General features: G+C 34.4%; 1 protein-coding gene across 1 annotated transcript; it reads left to right on the top strand.

The window, feature by feature from the left end:
* The first annotated feature begins 404 nt into the window (after positions 1–404).
* On the top strand, positions 405–19450 carry LOC126827868 (PR domain zinc finger protein 14). Its single transcript, XM_056102344.1, has 8 exons — positions 405–567; positions 4477–4530; positions 11188–11348; positions 11784–12051; positions 13455–13584; positions 14781–14907; positions 18236–18346; positions 19176–19450. Exons 1-8 carry the CDS (start codon positions 405–407, stop codon positions 19335–19337), a joined length of 1176 nt encoding a protein of 391 aa, XP_055958319.1. The 3' UTR covers positions 19338–19450.
* The last annotated feature ends 150 nt before the right edge of the window (positions 19451–19600 follow it).

Genomic DNA, 19600 nt, shown 5'->3' with positions numbered 1-19600 from the left:
TGGGTTTTCTCCGGGTCCCCCGGTTTTCTCCCACTGCTAAAGACCCCTACGCGCAAGCGAATTATTGAAATAAAATTAAACCATACGTTAGTCCCGAAATGACTTAGTTTCTGTCGAGTGGACGTTAAACCCCATTTCTGTCACCCGCCCCCCCCTCTCTCTCTTGTTTTTTCTTTAAATCACTACTGTACATACTTGTCTTTTATTTTGTAACTATGGTTTCCCAGACCTACTCACTCACTGGAATAAACTATATTTATTACTTGTTAATGTCATGTAAGGATATAAAATTAAATTCTTATTTCAGATTTCGTTTCACACCTCAGCCTCAGCATCAGATGATATCCTTTAATTCCCCCGTGTTTCCAGGTGTACCGATGCCACACCCAGCAATACAACAGAATATGATGAGTCCCAGGGTACCCCCGCTACCTCCACCCTTCCCAGGATTCGGTTTCAGTCAAGATGAGGTGGACATGATATTATACGGCTACACCAAGAGCAAGGCTGGTGATCAGTGTCTGGGACACGCCCTTTCTTGTCTTCGTATTGGAGATCTTACTCATGGTAAGTATCATATTGTTTTGTTTTGTGATTTTTGTTTTTTGGTGTTTTTTTTTTAGGGGGCTGGGGGTGTGGGGATTTCCTGTTTCTTACTTCAGATTAAAAATAATCGATTAATATATTATTATTACTTGAATAATATCTTATTGGCGATCAAAGTCACTTTTTCTAATTGTTCGTTCAGTTCTAGCAATAAATGATTAAACATGCATTATGACGTCACATTAATAATGATGTCATTGTATTAATCATATTAAACATACATTATGCAGGAGCTAAATCTGCCTATTGCAGGTCTTTCTTTAGGCATGAAATGTTATCTAAATTATTTAACATACATTATGCAAGAGCTAAATTTGCCTATTGTAGGTCTTTCTTTAGGCCTGAAATTTTATCTAAATTATTAATTAGACACTTATTGGTTTTTTGTTTTTAAAAAAAACTTTTAGCAATTCTAAATCAGTTAAATTATTTTCGATACTAATCGATTGATTCATTCCATTACGAAAACACATTGTTTACATTATAATTGTCCCCATATACCTGGATATTGTTGTATTTTTCAATTTAATTTACAGGTTTTATTAAAATGTCAATCGAAATTAATCATCCCCATTCAATTATATATTTATCTAATTAAATAAGATTGTAAATAAATATCATGTTGACTGTTCGTTAAATATGTTATAGCTAACGACATTGCTTGAAAAAAATGGAGCCACGGTGGCTAAGTGGATAAGACGCTAGCTCACAAGTCTGGAAGTCGCGTGTTCGATCCCTGCATTGGCCGAGAAAGTTCATTGGAATTTTCAGATGTGGTTTCCCCTTGTCAGAGATGCAGGACGGAGGACCCGACAAGGACAGCTGTCTAGTCGTTCGGATGGGACTAATAAAGTATACATTTCTACAATCGCCGAGCCTTAAAAATCGAATGAAGGAACTGGTACTGATAGCTGGGCAAGAATATAAATAAGTTATTACCGTTAGATAAATATTGAAACAACACGAACACAGCTTTATGGATAACAGCCATTAGCAACTTTGATAGCGTAACGTTTTAACACGTATCCTCTTGTCGTTATTATTATTTATATTGTGCTTAATACCATGGCAATCACAGGATTTTAGGGTTCCGCTATTGAAGACTCGTACGCTTTAAAAGGACAATAACACTCTTGCTGGCTTGAAAGCTCCAGAAAATAAATAATATCTCTATCTAAGTACTAGATGTTTAAGTGTCCTACCTGTTGTGTAAATTATCCATTACATCCTATTTTACTTGTCCAGAGGGTTAGAAAATATTTTTAAATCGAAGTTTCATTTGAAAAGGTTTACGTTAGACGTTTCAAACCATTATGTTGAATTTTTCAAAATTTTTAAATAAGGTGTGTAAGATGAAATTTGTATCATCAATTAATTGGAATATTGTAAAATAGTACAATTTGTTGACCAGAATAAAGATTGGGACATATTATTCAGTTACAACAAGAGTGGTATTGAGCCGTTAAACATACATTATGCTAGAGCTAAATCTGCCAATTGCAGGTCTTTCTATAGGCCTGAAATGTTATCTAAATTATTAATTAGACATTAATTAACTTATCTGGATAATAATCAACTATCGATGTCATCACTAGCCTGTGATATTTACTGGATTAGAACCCGGTCTGCTGCTTCTGATTAAATCAAAAACTGGATAATCGAGGCTATGCTTTTATCGTGCCGACTTTAGTAATGATGATCGAGGCTAGGCCCAAAATTCAATCGCTAAATACTCGGTTCAGGGTGGATCAATTTGACTGAAATTTTCAGCAAATTCCCTTTACATTATCTAGTTTGTAACTATTATAGCGAGAACTGCCATCTCTTTATCTAATCTCCCATAATGTATCTTTAATAAGTTTAAGAGAGTGTTTTACAGGCGACGATGGGATAAACGAACGACGAGACACTAATCTTTAAGTTTCAATTGCAATTATATGTTTTCTTTACATTTCGGGTGTCTAACAAACGTGGTCAGAAAATCCTGGTGCCAACTTATTCCGATCAATACACGTTATCTAATGGCCGCCATCTTTAAGTGGGTAAAACTAATTATAGTTAGATTAGATGTTATCACGTTTATCCTAATAGTCTGGCTATTAACAAAGGGTTAAAGGTCAACTGTTCCCTCAGGTCATCAATAATATTATCATTTCGTTCCGTATCAATTTGTACCAATCTCTTATTTTAATTTACCACAAATGAAATCAACAAAATTTGTGAATGCAGTGAAATTTAAACGAAACGATTGTAAAAATATAATCCGATTAGGTCAAATACACTGAGTATTTAATCCGTCATTATAGTACCAGATTATGACTATATAACACTAGAATGCTAAAACTGTTCGAGTAGTTTAATTACATTTGTTTATCCAGTCTTTTATTAGTAATCAAAACAAACGGGATTTTAATTGTATCGATGACTGCTAAAACTGTTCGAGTTTAATTACATTTGTTTATCCAGTCTTTTATTAGTAATCAAAACAAATGGGATTATGGTTGTATCGATGATAAGAAGGTCATTGTGAACAAGTGAACGATGTAAAGATTTAATTAAGTGTATATTTGGGTAATAAAAGGTTTAGAAAGGGTATATTAAGGATTTATGTAAACAAGGAAATAATCTGGTAAAGATCAACTTGTCGTCCATCAGTGGATTTAGCCATTATTTTCCCACCTATAATTAAAGCAGCGTTTCCGAACAATTTATTCAAACATTAAATCATATGATTATTGAAATTTCGATTTATTCTATAAATACATGCAAAAAAGGGCGAAACCTGTGATGAATTTTAACGTTAGTGTTGACGATTTGTTTTTGATAATCTGGATAGTATAGTGTATTTTGAGCGGTATTCAATGATCATTGAGTTCTATCTATATTGATGAAACACACGTTAGAGATGGAGATTTCTATATGGCTATTGATAAAACCACTTAATCCCCACATCATTTATTGATAATCATATATAGTAATACATCATGGTTGGTCGATGGGTTTTAACAACAAACTAGATTTCATAAATTAACACAGCACAGATGCGCTTAACAAAATGTATCTGAGACCTAGACGGAATGAATAAAATGGAGTTGAAACGTAGACGGAATGAATGAAATGGAGTTGACCGTCTTACGGTCTGAGACGTAGACGGAATGAATGAAATGGAGTTGAACGTCCTACGGTCTGAGACGTAGGTAGACGGGATGAATGAAATGGAGTTGAACGTCCTACAGGTATGAGACGTAGGCGGAATTAATGAAATGGAGTTGACTGTCCAACGGTCTGAGACGTAGGCGGAATGAACGAAATGAAGTTGAACGTCCTATCGGTTTGAGACGTAGACGGAATAAATGAAACGAGGTTGAACGTCCATAAAGATTCATTTAGTGTTTGGGTGTATTGCTTTTCACTTGAAAATATTTAGTGTATGGGGCGTTTTGTTCAATTTTATTTCAGCAATGTGCTTAGCAGTCGCGGAAACCGGAGACCCAAGGGAAACCCACGAGGTTGGACAGATGATCTTACAATAAATGCAGTCACCAAGTCTCTAACTCAATATCACCCAAAGTCATCGAATGGCGAAGCCATGGAAAGCATGCGCAATAAATACTCTCTGTGTAGACTCGAATAACCAGACGCTAGGGATTGCCATTCGATTGAGACTTCTGGCGTATTTCGCTGAACAAAAATGATTTGAAAAATTAGAGCAGAAACGATTGAATGTAAATCAATTTATATACATTCATATTATGTCATTATATGCATTGTGGCCCAGTTGTTTCAATTTCTAGGTACCAAATATTACCGATTTAGCTCCTTTAATTTTTATGAAGAATGAGTTAGACTATAAAAGCCTATATGTTTCAGGTATTGAGAAGATATTATCAGGTGGATCACCACCGACACCAGGTAGCAGCACCAGTAGTGTTAAATCTAGTCCTTCCGCTACAACTTCCGATATTAGTAGTCTAGATCTTCCAGAAGGTAAATTATTTTCTTTTTAATAAAAAAACCCAGCATTTACATTCGTATATTACAGATAAATAAAAAATACTTAAAATAGTTAATATTTTAAAGAAAATAGTTAATATTTTAAAGAAAATAGTTAATATTTTAAAGAAAATAGTTAATATTTTAAAGAAAATAGTTAATATCTTAAAGAAAATAGTTAATATCTTAAAGAAAATAGTTCATATTTTAAAGAAAATAGTTCATATTTTAAAGAAAATAGTTCATATTTTATTAAAGAAAATAGTTCATATTTTGTTAAAGAAAATAGTTCATATTTTGTTAAAGAAAATAGTTCATATTTTATTAAAGAAAATAGTTCATATTTTATTAAAGAAAATAGTTCATATTTTATTAAAGAGAATAGTTCATATTTTGTTAAAGAGAATAGTTCATATTTTGTTAACGAAAATAGTTCATATTTTATTAAAGAAAATAGTTCATATTTTGGATTACAAAAAATAGGAAATAGGTGTTAACCCTATCCAATCTTTCCATGCATAATTATAACTGTATATAAACTACTTAAAACAATCCATAATATCCTTGTCTGCGATATCACTTATGTGGAAGCAGACGTTAAACAACAAGAACTACTACTCCATAATATCCTGGAGCCAATTAACACTTAAATTAATACGAGGGTAGGGATAAGAAGGGATAATTAAACCACCAGACCATATAATCTGTTGTTATAAGCTGTAGTCGAAGTGGGAGGGTAACGTTTCATTAACTAAAATCTAAAATCTTTATATTTGAAGCATGTTTAGGTTAATATAATGCATACATGTGAAAGGGGGTTGGATGGCCGAATGATATGTGACAAGGAGTAGTGCCGCCTTTCCAACCTCGTGGGTTTTCTCCGGGTCCCGCCGTTTCCTCCCAATGCTAAAGACCCCTACCGCAAGCGAATTATTGAACTAAAATTGAACGATATGTTAGTCCAGAAATGATCTGGTTTGTGTCGAGTGGACGTTAAACCCCATTTCACTCTCCCCTCCTCTCTCTCTCTCTCTCTCTCTCATGTGAAATCTGTCAAAATGTGTAAACAAAATATTGTCATCTAAAAGATGAGTTAGGATGAAATCGAAAGTAGATTTATAATTTGAATATGCGTAAATAAAGTCGTATGAAGGATAACAAGAGAAGTATCGCGATAACCTTTAGGGTTAGATTAACAATATTTATTCATAAAATATCATATAATACATTACAGTTTTAAAGATATGATACAAAAACAAACTAAAAGCTTATATAAATTTGCTTCATATATGTTTATGTTATTTACTTTTGATATTTCAAGAATATGATAATATACTTGTTTCTTGACGACGAAAGTTCCAATTTAACAATGTAAATTAATAAGATAAATAAATGAGTAACAAGCCGTTCTAACCACCGCGCCAACTAACTAAATTACATTAGATATACAGTTAAAGTTATAGAATAATTATTGATTATTTATTTATTTAAAGACGCATTCCAGTCGTTCGCAAAAGTGATTTTCTATGTGTCAAAACTTTTAGGGTTAGAATATATATATTATTTTTTTTTAAAAAAAAAGAACAAAATTTGATTTTTAATCTTATCGAGGTATTTAGTAAGTGGATAAAAAAAATAAATACTATTCTAGTTTCATTTAGTAATTTGGTAGACTAATTAAACTATAACACATATTTATGGAAAACAATTACTAGTATACTTAGGCGACGATTCGAAGAGAATTCTCTCAACAGTATTCTGTTAATGCAGTAATATAAATATTATGTTTATTGGGGTTCGAATAATTAATTGGTGTACAATGAACAAAAACTACAATAAAATAGTTTATTTGGGTTTAGAATTGATATTTTATAGATAAAAGATAGAGATAAAATATATAAACCAGATTTCAAGAATAATTTTAACTTTTTTTGTCTTTTTCGTATTGAAAATAATATATCCCTTTACCGTCCGTCAGGACGTTCAAGTCCCACCCCCACCCGCTTCAGCAAAATTTGTAAAACTTAAAAATAATTTTGTGGATATCCTAACCAAACCCAAATCATCTATAAAATATCTTAAAACAAGATTTTTTTTTTAAAACTTAACCACTCCATCAACATGCCTACAAATGTTTTAAAATATTAATACATATAGTTATATAAAAGTAAAAAGTAGACGCCAGTCGATGACGACTGACGAGACACGGTTAAAATTTCACATTAATATAATCTATAAATTATATAAAATAAGAATAAAACAAGAAAAAAAATACCAAAATTACGAAGTTAAAATATCACATCACTATTGTAGAATTCTTTAAGTGGCATTTAGTAACTGGGAAGATAAATAAACTATAAACATACTTATGGAAACAACTACTGATTTATTTAAGCGACGTTTCGAAGAGTATTCTCTCAACGTTTTCAAGCTAATACTCTTCGAAACGTCTCCTAAATAAATCAGTAGCTGTTTTCCATAAGTATTTTTATAGTTTATTGTAGAGTTGTAAAAATATTTAGGATAAAATAAATACTGGAATATCCTTTATTGTGATTATAATTTGTGTAGAAAGCGGTTTAAAGGGGGGAAATATATCCATATCAATATAATTAACATGAAATCGAAAGTACAATTACTTAAATATTGTATGTATGTATATAAAGACTGGTACATGTATTTTAATCTGGGAGATATATCCAGAAATAATACCAAGAACATATAATTAACATGGAATCGAAAGTAGATTTAATTAAATATTGTATATAAAGGCTGATATATCCAGAAATAATACCATTAATATATCAATAAACATGCAATTTCTAGTTTATTGAGATTCTCATTTGTATATAAAACGGTTCAAAGGAAGATAATCCAAAAATAACACAATTACCATATACTTGTAATTAACATGAAATCGAAAGTAGATTTAATTAAATATTGTATGTGTGTATATATAAAGCGTCACCGGGATGAAAAGAATGCTGATAAAATAGTTTATTGGGATTAGAATCGAGCAGAAAATGACAACAAATAAAACAGGAGGGCAGCGTTTATTTACCTTGGTCAATCTTTGTTCATTCTATTCGACCAGCTTCCAATCCACATGTCAAAAACCTCAATACACATTTACTTTCTTTTCCCTTTCAAGTGACAAAAAGAGTGTGATTAGACGATGACCTCTGACCCGGAGATAAACTAACACTTGAGATTTTGTTACTTGTATCTAGTTCTAAAGAGGGAATATAGAAAGGTGTTGAGTTTCTATTTCATTAACCGGTGGTCGTATTGTGAGAGGTAATTATTGACCGGACACGTGTTGGTCGTCCACCGGTAACTGACTGTGAAGTGTGACATGCGGTCAACATAGGTCGATATGAGATATTAGTCCAGGGAATATGCCTTGACCAAAAACATTTAAAGTTATGTTACCAACTTGTAACCCTCTGTGTCACGTTGCATACTACGATTAGAGATAAAACCCAATCACTTGATGAACGTGTCTACTGGGAGAGTTGGGTGGTCGAATGTGTGACGCGTGCGCGTCGCATCATAAGGTCTGTCACGGAATCAGGTTTCGATTCCCCGACTGTATGTGACAAAGAGTGGGGTCGCCTGTCCAACCTCATGGATTTCTCCGGGTCCTCCGGTCCCCCCCCCCCCTCACACTGCTAAAGACCCCCCCCCCCCCTCACGCGCAGACGATTTATTGAAATAAAATTGAACCATGTGTGCATATTCCAAATGACAGTTGTTTAACCGACGCACACCATTCTTCGGATGAGAAACTGATGCACACACACAGGCTTGTTTCCTTAACTGTGTATGTTTTTTTTTATTGAGATGGGTAATGTTCTAGAGAATTTTTTATTGGGATGAATTGGGTTGTGTTCTATAGAACTTTTATTGGGATGAATTGGGTTGTGTTCTATAGAACTTTTATTAGGCTGGGCGATGTTCTAGAGAACTTTCATTTTATTTTATTGAGATGGGTAATGTTCTAGAGAATTTTTTATTGGGATGAATTGGGTTGTGTTCTATAGAACTTTTATTGGGATGAATTGGGTTGTGTTCTATAGAACTTTTATTAGGCTGGCGATGTTCTAGAGAACTTTCATTGCGCTGGGCGATGTTCTATAGAACTTTATTGTGCTGGGAGATGTTCTAGAGAACTTTCATTGCGCTGGGCGATGTTCTCTAGAACTTTATTGTGCTGGGAGATGTTCTAGAGAACTTTCATTGCGCTGGGCGATGTTCTATAGAACTTTATTGTGCTGGGAGATGTTCTTGAGAACTTTCATTGCGCTGGGAGATATTCTTGAGAACTTACATTGAACTGGGTGGTGTTTTAGAGGACCTTTTATTGAACTCGGTGATGTTTTAGAGGGCTTTTTATTGAATTGGGTGATGTTCTAGAGAACATTTTCTTTGTTTTGGGTTGTGTTCTAGAGAACTATTATTGAGCTGGGTGATGTTCTAGAGAACTTTTATTGAGCTGGGTGATGTTCCAGAGAACTTTTATAGGGTTGGGTTGTGTTCTACAGAACTTTCATTGTGCTGGGTGGTGTTTTAGAGGACCTTTTATTGAACTGGGTGGTGTTCTAGAGAACTATTATTGAACTGGGTTATGTTATGGACAACTTTTATTGGGTTGGGTGATGTTCTAGAGAACATATTTTTGTCTTGGTTGAGGAGCAAATTTACATACATAAATTGAAAAGAAAGATGGTATGATTTTTGGTTTTATAGTGTTCTTTGAAATACAATTTGTAGAAAAAGTCGTTAAAGTGACACGAGGCTATTTTCTTAGTCAGTTGAACATAAAATAATGTTTGAGCCAATTGCATTTAACCCAGTCGGAGCAGAACACTAGGATGTTAACACCCATTTCATTTTATTACATCTGGTTAATTATTATCTTTTTCGCTGATGTGAAAGAATCTGTGCGGTAAATAAAAAAGACCCCCCAAAACTCATCTTAGACTAAACGTGTAGTGCAGACGACTTGAGATCTGTGAATACAGTAATTGGCTATTCTTTACCTTAATTATAGTTAACAGGTAGATTATTAAGATACGAGCACCTGATACTAATCAGCGGTAACATCAAAGAGAACATGTGCATTATACCTGTTGAACTTATTTCGATTGTTGGCACGGGAATGTGTCAACACTTGATCTTTCCTCCACGTCACCATGTATTACAGGTGAATCATGCAACACGGTGCAGGTAGAACACATGTTAAAGGTATATGTACACCATGGTCAAGTTGGTGGGTTTGGGGTGGGGGAGGAGCTGCACTGTGGCTCAGTGATAACCGCGCTGGGAAACTAACCAGAAATCCTTGGTTTCATCCCAGTGTTGACCGAGGAATGTTCTCGAGACGTTTCATTGTAGTAGCATTTTGTTAGTAGCGCAACACGTGCAGGTAAAATACATGTTAAAGGTACATGTACACTATTGATGAGTTGGTGGGTTGGGGTGGGGGAGGGGTTGCACTGTGACTCAGTGATGACCGCGCTGGGAAACTAACCAGGAATCCTTGTTTTCATCCCGGTGTTGCCCGAGGAATGTTCTCGAATCGTTTCAGCGTAGTACCATTTTGCTAGTAGTGCAGGACGGAGGGTCTGGCAAGGAACAGTATCTAGTCCTTCGGATGGTTATTAAAAACGGAAAATGCTTTCTAGAAATGTTAGATTGTTTTTCATAACAAAACACAAGGTATATATGAATATATCCATATATACCTTGTTTAGTATTGGTACATTATACCCGACCTTTGCTTTTGTACTTTCCGAGCTTTTTCTATAGAAATATATAATTTAAATATTGTAAAGGATATTAATCCCAGCTCTCCGTCCTTTTAGCACCCGCTATTACCGTCTAGCCATCACGATATTTCCCAATATGTCCAGACAATTATCGTAACCTAATTTTTAATTTCTTTAATTCTGTGTGCATTGCATGTGTCCGTCATCTTTTGTCCTGTTAAAACAGAAAAGTACACCAGAGACGTAAAACCCCATTTCCCTCATTCCTGCATTGCAAGGGAGGGTCGATTTCGCCTGGACACAGGTTTCGATTTCAGATTGTCAAGATTCAGTTGTACACGGGTTATCGTTTTCAAATTGTAAGGTCCAGTTGTTCACGGGACGTTGTTTTTTGATGTTCCATACGATTGACTAGAAAGACGTGGGTTGTCAAGCTGGTAGGCAAGTGAAACAGTATTGAAATATCTCGACCGCAAAGACAAGGGTCATTAATAATCCATAATTTTGTCTGTGGTTTATGAAACCATTTAAATTTTGGATATGATGGGTGGATAGAATGAGCGTATCTATAACACATCTTACCTTGCCAGTCACCTTTGTAATACTTTAGGTAGAATGTGTACAACATATCTTTCGTTGTCCATCACATTTGGCTATACTTTGGGCGATATTGACCAAAGAAACGCCCTTGAAATAAATGGGTTTAACATCCCACTGTTCTATTCGAGGTTCGTAGACGCAAAAGATGAGATCCCATGTCATAACATAAAGACCAATTAGCCTACTTGATACCAATATAAATTTTTTATTTCTACAGGAATAGCGATACATCAGACTGGATTTGCTGGCACCATTCACTGTGGTGTTTTCTGTTCTAAAACTGTTATAGCTAAAGGTACCAGATACGGTCCATTTAAAGGTCGAGTTGTCAATACTAGTGAAGTTAAAACCAACGATGATAATTCATTTATGTGGGAGGTAAGTGAACAGTCATAAAAAAAAGTTCAGTGTTCAAATTCCACCATGAGTACGTGTGTAAGCTTTTATAAGTTCCTTCCTGATCGCATACGTTACCATTGGATACCATTGGGGTTATACGGGTTTCAGAAACCAACAGAAATGTTTCCGATATTATTCCAAAACTTTTCGTAATATGTTTACAATATTTTGTTAAAGGTATTCCGAGAGGATAAATTAAGTCGTGTTATTTATGGTAGATGTTTCCTAGACGTTTGTTAAACACACAATATGCAAGAGCTAAATCAGCCTATTGCAGCTCATATCTCGGTTCAGAGTGGAGCAATTTGACGGACAATTCTGGCATATTCCCTTTACATTATCTAGTTTTGAAATACTATAGTGAGAATTGCCATCCCTTTGTCTAATCTTCCATAATTCTCGACATTTTTACAGGTATTTCAGGAAGGTAAATTAAGTCATTTTATTGATGGTCGAGGTAGTACAGGTGGTTGGATGTCGTGTGTTAATTGTGCTCGTTATGCCCAGGAACAGAACCTGATAGCAGTACAACACGAGGGAGAGATTTATTACGAAGTGTGTAAAGATATACCCCAGGGTAGCGAGTTACTAGTCTGGTATGGAGATTGTTATTTACAGTTTATGGGCGTTCCTGTAGCCCTTAAAGAAATGGCAGATGGCGGTGCTCAGGAGGAAGCCGACAGTGAGTACATTTTGATATTTCTGTCCTACCGACAAGGGCATTTTGGGGCCAATAGCGTCAGACATATGCATATTTTACAAATCATAAAATTTGACAAAATTGACAGAATTGTGGATAATTGGAATCAGATTAAAATTCAGATCTATATTTCGTTTCGTTTTTTTTTATACTTTTGATGGCCTACACCACATGAATATCTGACTGGTTGTACTGGGAGGTCGTGTCAGGGGTCGTGCGAGAGGTTTTTGACCCTCTGACATCAGACATTCATTAATCAGTCAGGGTTGACGTTTCTAAGGGTTCACCGACAGTTCTGTGCAGAGAACGCCAAGAACTCGCCGTAACAGAACGTTTCATTGATTTATCCCTTACATCATCCAGAACGCCTGTTATATAACAACTCTTCTAGATCCTAGTGTTGGGGAGACAAGTAAAAATACGAAATTTTGAACTATAAAAAACGAAACGATATAGGATCTGTGTTTTAATCAGATTGGGATAATTCAATTTTTGACAATATCAAAGATAGTATATATTTTACAGCACCAGAAATAATTTGGGTTTAGTGTTTGTCCATTTTCTTTTCCAACAACGAAGCGTACTTAAACGGTCCGTGGTGCATGTTTATTAAACATACATTATGCAAGAGCTAAATCTGCCTATTGCAGGTCTTTCTTTAGGCCTGAAATGTTATCTAAATTATCAATTAGATATTAGTTAACTTATCCAGACCATAATCAACTCCCGATGTCATTGCTGCAATATTTAGCGATTTGGAATACATTTTTGGAAATATAATTAAACGTTAAAATGGATAATCGAGGCTTTGTTTTTCATCGTACCGATTTTAGCATAATGATGACCGATGTTATCCTAAAATTAAAAAGCTAATATCTCGGTTCAGAGTGGAGGTTTTTGACTGAAATTTCAGCATATTCTTTTTTTTAACTATTATAGCGAGAACTGTCAACTCTATATCTATTCTCCCATAATGACCTTTAAATATAATAATAGTTATTAAAAATAAAACTGAGATTTATACAAAAACTGACAAGGAGTAGGGTTGCCTGTTCAACCTTGTGGGTTTTCTCCGGGTCCTCCTGATTCCTCCCACTACTAAAGACCCCTACGCGCAAGCGAATTATTGAAATAAAATTGAACCGTGTGTTGGTCCCGAAATGACCTAGTCTGTGTCGAGTGGACCGTTACTTCCCTCTCTCTCTCTCTCTCTCTCTCTCTCTCTCTCTCTTATGATCGGCAGATCTTTGATACAAACACAGCTGAAAGTAGGAGTAAATATTTCAGCAACGATAGATATTAATAAACTTTTGTATTTCTTCACCTATTCTCATATATTTTTTTGTCCATTTTTATTTTTGTTTGGATGGATGTTCCCTGTTTAGCCAGTGAGGGCTTCAGCTGCGAAAGATGTGGTAAATGTTTCGCTTACAAATATTACCGGGATAAACATTTAAAATACACCAGGTGTGTTGATCAAGGTGATCGTAAATACCCGTGTCATCTCTGTTCCAGGTAAGTTGATGATTTATTTCATTTTATACTCAAAATGAATTATGTCCGATTTAAATAAGGATCTGATAAAATAATAATGTTCACATCTCAATCTGATTAAAATACAGATCTATATTTCGTTTCGTTTTTTTATACTTTCGATGGCCTACACTACATAAAGATCTGACCGGTTCTAGCGATAGGTCGCGTCAGGGGTCATACATGTGGCGTTTGACCTATGACGTTAGACATTTGATTAACCAATCAGCATTGATGTTACTAGTGGATTCCCCACAGTTCCGTGCAAAACACACCTAAAGCTCGCCTTAACAGACCGTTTAGTGTAGTAAGGACAAGTAAAACGAAATTTTGAACTAAAAAAAAACGAAACGAAATAGGATCTGTGTTGTAATCAGATTGATTTAAATAAAGATCTGATTATTCTCGTTATCATAAATAGTTAATGAAAAATGAATATTGAAAATTTCATTCAAATTACTTTATTCGGAGCAAAGTTATGTATGTTTGAAGATTTGACAAGATTTGCTAAGAAATAGCATAGTCCCAATGAGCATTGCTACAATAATAAACGAATGAATGTCTAAATAATAGTTTATATAACATTTGCAGCCAGAAAAAAAACTGCAATAGGCAGATTTAGCTCTTACATAATGCATCTGTGATATTTTTTTTATTCTCGCTATAATAGTTAAAAAGTAGATAATGAAAACAGAATATGATGAAAATTTCAGTCAAATTGCAGCACTCTGAACCGAAATATTAACGATTCAATTTTAGACTGGGCTCGATCATCATGACTACCGTTGGTTCGATAATAATCAAAATCTCGAAATGTTGACAAATTCCCATCTCGTACCCCCCCCCCCTCCAACACACAGACATTTAATGAAATCGGCAATTGCATTTGTAAAATAAATCGTATATATCCCCTCTAACTTTACAGAATAATATACCATGATTAAAAAAGAGCTTTGTCGGTCGCGGGAGCTGGATAGCGTGCGCTGTAAGATCATAAGATTTCTCGAAATAACCTGGTTAGTGCCAAGTGGATATTAAACCCCAATGCGTTATCTATCACTGAGTCAAAACTGTAGATGTCTTATACGCGACTGTATATGCTTACTATTTCTTGAACCTCTAATACACTTTTCGTGCTCCCTATTCCCGAGTTTTATAATCAATTTTAATCATTTCAGATCTTTTGAGAAACGGGACAGATTAAGAATACACATATTGCACGTACATGAAAAACATCGTCCACATAAATGTCTGGTCTGTGGGAAGAGTTTCAGTCAATCTTCAAGTCTCAATAAACACATGCGGGTGAGTAAAGTTATTCATATCACCTCAGTAAACACATGCGGGTAAGGAAAGTTATTCATATATTCAATAAACACATGCGGGTAAGTAATGTAATTCATATCACCTCAATAAACACATGCAGGTAAGTAATGTAATTCATATCACCTCAATAAACACAGTTAGTACGAGTAATCTTATTGAGACAGAGAGAGAGGGGGGGGGGGAAGAAGGGGAGAGAGACACAGAGAGACAAAGGGACAGGGTTAGTGACAGACATACAGCAGGAGACCGAGAGACATCGAGACAGCTAGACAGAGACAGCTGTACTTGTTATTCGAGACTAAGCCTCGATTCACCATTTTTAAAGTAAATCATTATATGAGGACCGTGTTTCAATCCGTTTAAATCTCTGTCATCCGATGATCTAGAGAGTCGATTATAGGTTTGCCGTGTGAATAAATGTCTGAATAATTCTAACATTTGAAGTCAAAAAAAAAAGACTTGCAATAGGAAGATTTAGCTCTTACATAATTCATTTTTAATGGTTTGAATTAATATGTATCGAGCGCTTTTCATGTCGTGTTTGTTAAATCTAAACAAGGAAAGTATGTAGTGGACCATTCGAGGGCTTTAAATGTCCAAAAACCCACAGTATAATGTCACTTTCACAACTTAAAATTACTGCACCAAGTGACGCCACTTCATTCATGATACTGAATATTTTAAAAAAGCACACTTACTCTTTCTATACGACGATTGAATTGAAAACTAGTTAAATATCAGCCACTGAATTAAGATAACAAAATTAACCAAACAAAAATAGAGAATATAAAGTGAAAATTGGATGCAAAAACATCTTAATGATTGTCGCACAGCTTGTTAACAATATACTTCATACATATACCATACTTGATGACGTTATGTCAACACGAGCACAGCGCGTGAGGGCCGCGTGAATTCAAATAGGAGTCAAATTTCACGCACCTGAGTGTCTTAACGAGCCTGGTATGACCTGGGTGTATTTTCATTATCACCCTGTAATACCTTTCCCTATTATTATCGCTTGGATCCAATTGACGATATTATCATTATTAGGGCTCTCACAAAGGTGATGCGCTTAGACCCTCATCTTTTCTTGTAGATACTGATAGAATAATATATCAACACGGTCTTCACGCAATGTCAACACAAGGGATGATTTTAGTAGTCCTAGCATATCACAACTGTGTCCCCTAACGTATTCACACTATTGTTAATCCAATTTAGGAAGAAAATATTTACTGGGTGATAATGTCGTGGTTTATTTCCTAGCGTTGATTTTACGGGGGGTGCGATTATTACCGGGTGGTCCGTGGCGTTTATTTAATCCTTCAATTCTTGCTGTACAATAGAGCTGTTTGCATCACTTTCAAATGTAACACTTTAAACTGATACCCTGACTAATTAAAGGGTATCACATGTACGGAATGTTTCTGTGTATGTGAAGTACTCGGCGTGTTATACCCAGGTTAGCGTGGTACAATGTGTCAAACAAAATCTTCTCATTTATTTTTTTTTTAAAAATACTACAGACCCTTACTTCAACTAACAATCCGGACCAAGGGCAAATAGGTCTGAACATGTTGAGGAAATAAAATTGTAATAAAAAATTCAGGAATTTAGCCAAATCTAGCACCATAATCTTAAAGTGGCTTCTAAGTGAGAATTAATTAAGTGTGTGGCATCTCTGTATTTTTAATTGAGGCGTGTGTATGAAAAATACGAAATCTAATATTTAAAAATGAAATTCCAAATTTGAAATGTTACAAACATACTGTAAATCACACAGGAAAAAAAATATGATTTTGCTATTTATTTAATTCTTCATTCATTAAAGACAATGTTTTGAATAATGAACGCCATCTTGAACATTAAGGTTAAAAATACTCTTTTTTGTTTAGGTTTTCATTCATTTGAAGCTAGTTGGTTTTAATTTTTTTAAATTTTAGGTAGTTTCAATTTATTTGAAAAATTTATTTAATTTCAATTTATTTGAATTTTTTTTATATAATTTCAATTTATTTGAAATTTTTGGTTGGTTTCAATTTATTTGATTTTTAGATAGTTTCAATTTATTTGAATTTTTTAGTTGGCTTCAATGTATTTGAATTTTTTACTTGGTTTCAATGTATTTGAATTTTTTACTTGGTTTCAATTTATTTGAATTTTTATTTATTGTCAATTTATATGAATTTATTAGATTCAATTTATTTGAATTTTTTTAGGTAGTTTCAATTTATTTCAATTTTTTTAGTTGGTTTTAATTTATTTTATTTTTTATTTATTTTTTTAGACGATGTTAGGTGATGTAATACAAGCCGGTTGTTAGAATGTCTCTAGTTGTCGTGTCCTCCCAATTCTCACCACTCAGCCTAAAATTCAATATACATGAACTTTTCCTAAAACACTCGTTCTTTAGTTTAAAGTCCTCGAAAGTAACCGACAACTTTCTTTATTTATTCTTCAAGTTGTTTTACTGTAAATAGTTAAAATACTCATCTTGTTTTACTTGTACAAAGACAAGTTAACCGACACACGACTCGAATATTAATGCCTTTTAATTCTTAAAGATCTTCCAAGATATTATGTTGTTCTTTTGTTGTTTTTTTTTTATATTTCTGATTTTGTCTACGCTGAATTCTGGTATTTTACCCAGGAGTGGGTGGGGGTTTATCGAAAGGTCTGTCATCGAGTACACAGTAGGGTCGCCTGTCTAACTTCGTGGGTTTTCTGCGGGTCCCCCGCCCCCTACCCCCACTGCTAAAGACCCCTACTATTGCGAATTATTGAAATTGAAATGGCATAGTTTGTTTCCAGTTGACATCAATATCAAAAGGGCATTGTGGACGATTAGATAAAAAGCTGACATTCTCAATATCAAAGTTAAAAACTAGATAATGTAAAGGGAATTTTCTGAAAATTTCAATCAAATTGCTCCACTCTGAACCGAAATATTAGCGTTTGAATTTTAGGATTTAATCATCAAGGCGCGTTGAGCAGCAAATCGGATACAAATCCAGTGAAAATACGACACATAAGATGGCATCAATAATTGATTAAGGTCCTTTCATGTTAATAAATGTCTAAATAATAATTTAGATAGGGACTAACATTTCAGGCCCAAAGAAAGACCTGCAATAGGCAGATTTAGCTCTTGTATAATGTATGTTTAATATGTATACAATAAAATGTGTTTGTATTGATGAAATATGTAGGGTGGTGACGGTGATCCTATTTTTACTCTATTAATAATAAACGGAGAGATGTTTCACATTGAACAATATATATTATTTTATTTATTTTGTTGCAGGTCCACAGCGGTGAACGACCGTATAAATGCGTGTATTGTAATAAAGCATTTACCGCTTCCAGCATTCTCAGAACGCACATCAGGCAACATTCTGGTGAAAAACCATTCAAGGTATCAATTATTATACAGATATTCAAATTTATATTTTATCAGTCTAGGGCAGTGGTTCTCAACCTTTTTATGCCAACGGCACACATTGGAACTTATGAAAATATAGCGGCACACCTGGCTATATATATATATGAAATATATTTTGCAAAATAAAAACATGGCAATTCATAGACGGCATACAACCGTAGATACAGACTAGTCATAGACACATAGAATGACTCAAACTAACTATCAAGAAAAACACAGAATGACTCAAACTAACTATCAAGAAAAACACAGCTATGAACTTACTTTTTTGCAGTGTTTCGAGTTTCATCAAATAGCTGGCATTTTTAGTGAGAAATTGTCTTAGCGTGCCGTTCAAAATTTCGCGGCCCATTTAGGAAGATTTCGCGGCTACTGGTTGAGAATCACTGGTCTAGGGGACTGTATAGCGCCATAGACGCTTACGTCTTCATTAGCCCAGACGGGGCACACAAGTAGAACGTTAAACGCCATTTTATTTTTTGTTGTATTAATGCAGGCCCCAAGTTCACAAAGCCTTCTCAGATTTAAGTTAGGAATTTACTCAACTTTCAATCACTGTTTAGGAGAAATATCTTTGATCTAGAAACACAAAACTTTGCACATAGTTTCTTATTGATGCATTTGATACATTAAAACAGTTTTATACAGGGCTATATTTTAGTTAAAATAAGGTGAACAGTTTTGAGTAAATTTTTAACTTAAATCTGAGAATGCTTTCTGAAATTGGCGCCAGATTTTTTCAATTAAATCAATGAATATTAGCCCCTCTTGTACTAAATCTCATCTTTTGGGTTATTTTCAGTGTAAACATTGTGGAAAAGCCTTTGCGTCACACGCGGCTCATGACAGTCACGTGAGAAGGACGCATGTGAAAGAGCGTCCATGTACGTGCAATGTGTGTGGAAAATCATTCAGCCTACCATTTGAACTGAAATATCATATGACGTCACATTTACCTCAATAGTTCATATAATTTTAATATCTATTTATGACATAACATGTTTTTGTGAATTCTAAAGAACGAAATTCATTAACTTTGTGGATGTCCGAGACAATTGAAAGGTGGTAGCAGATGGTTGTGGCACTGATAGTAGTTACCTGGGGGATATTGATGGCTATTCTTATAGTATAATAAATATGTGAATTGATGTTCTAGAAAGTTTTAGGATATCGTACTTCAACACGAATGATTAAATGGAACTTCTGATAGGTTTAAATGTACTTGGA

The sequence above is a fragment of the Patella vulgata genome, chromosome 7 (assembly GCF_932274485.2).
Source record: "Patella vulgata chromosome 7, xgPatVulg1.2, whole genome shotgun sequence".
Classification (NCBI taxonomy): Eukaryota; Metazoa; Mollusca; class Gastropoda; family Patellidae; genus Patella; species Patella vulgata.
This window is presented reverse-complemented; position numbering and strand designations above follow the sequence as displayed.

What these genes read in the sequence shown, in the direction of transcription:
- LOC126827868 (XM_056102344.1), top strand. Translation starts at nt 405, where the DNA reads ATGATGAGTCCCAGGGTACCCCCGCTACCTCCACCCTTCCCAGGATTC. An exon ending in ATAATTCATTTATGTGGGAG is followed by an intron (nt 11,349 to 11,783) that starts GTAAGTGAACAG and finishes ACATTTTTACAG; the next exon opens with GTATTTCAGGAAGGTAAATT. An exon ending in CCGTGTCATCTCTGTTCCAG is followed by an intron (nt 13,585 to 14,780) that starts GTAAGTTGATGA and finishes TAATCATTTCAG; the next exon opens with ATCTTTTGAGAAACGGGACA.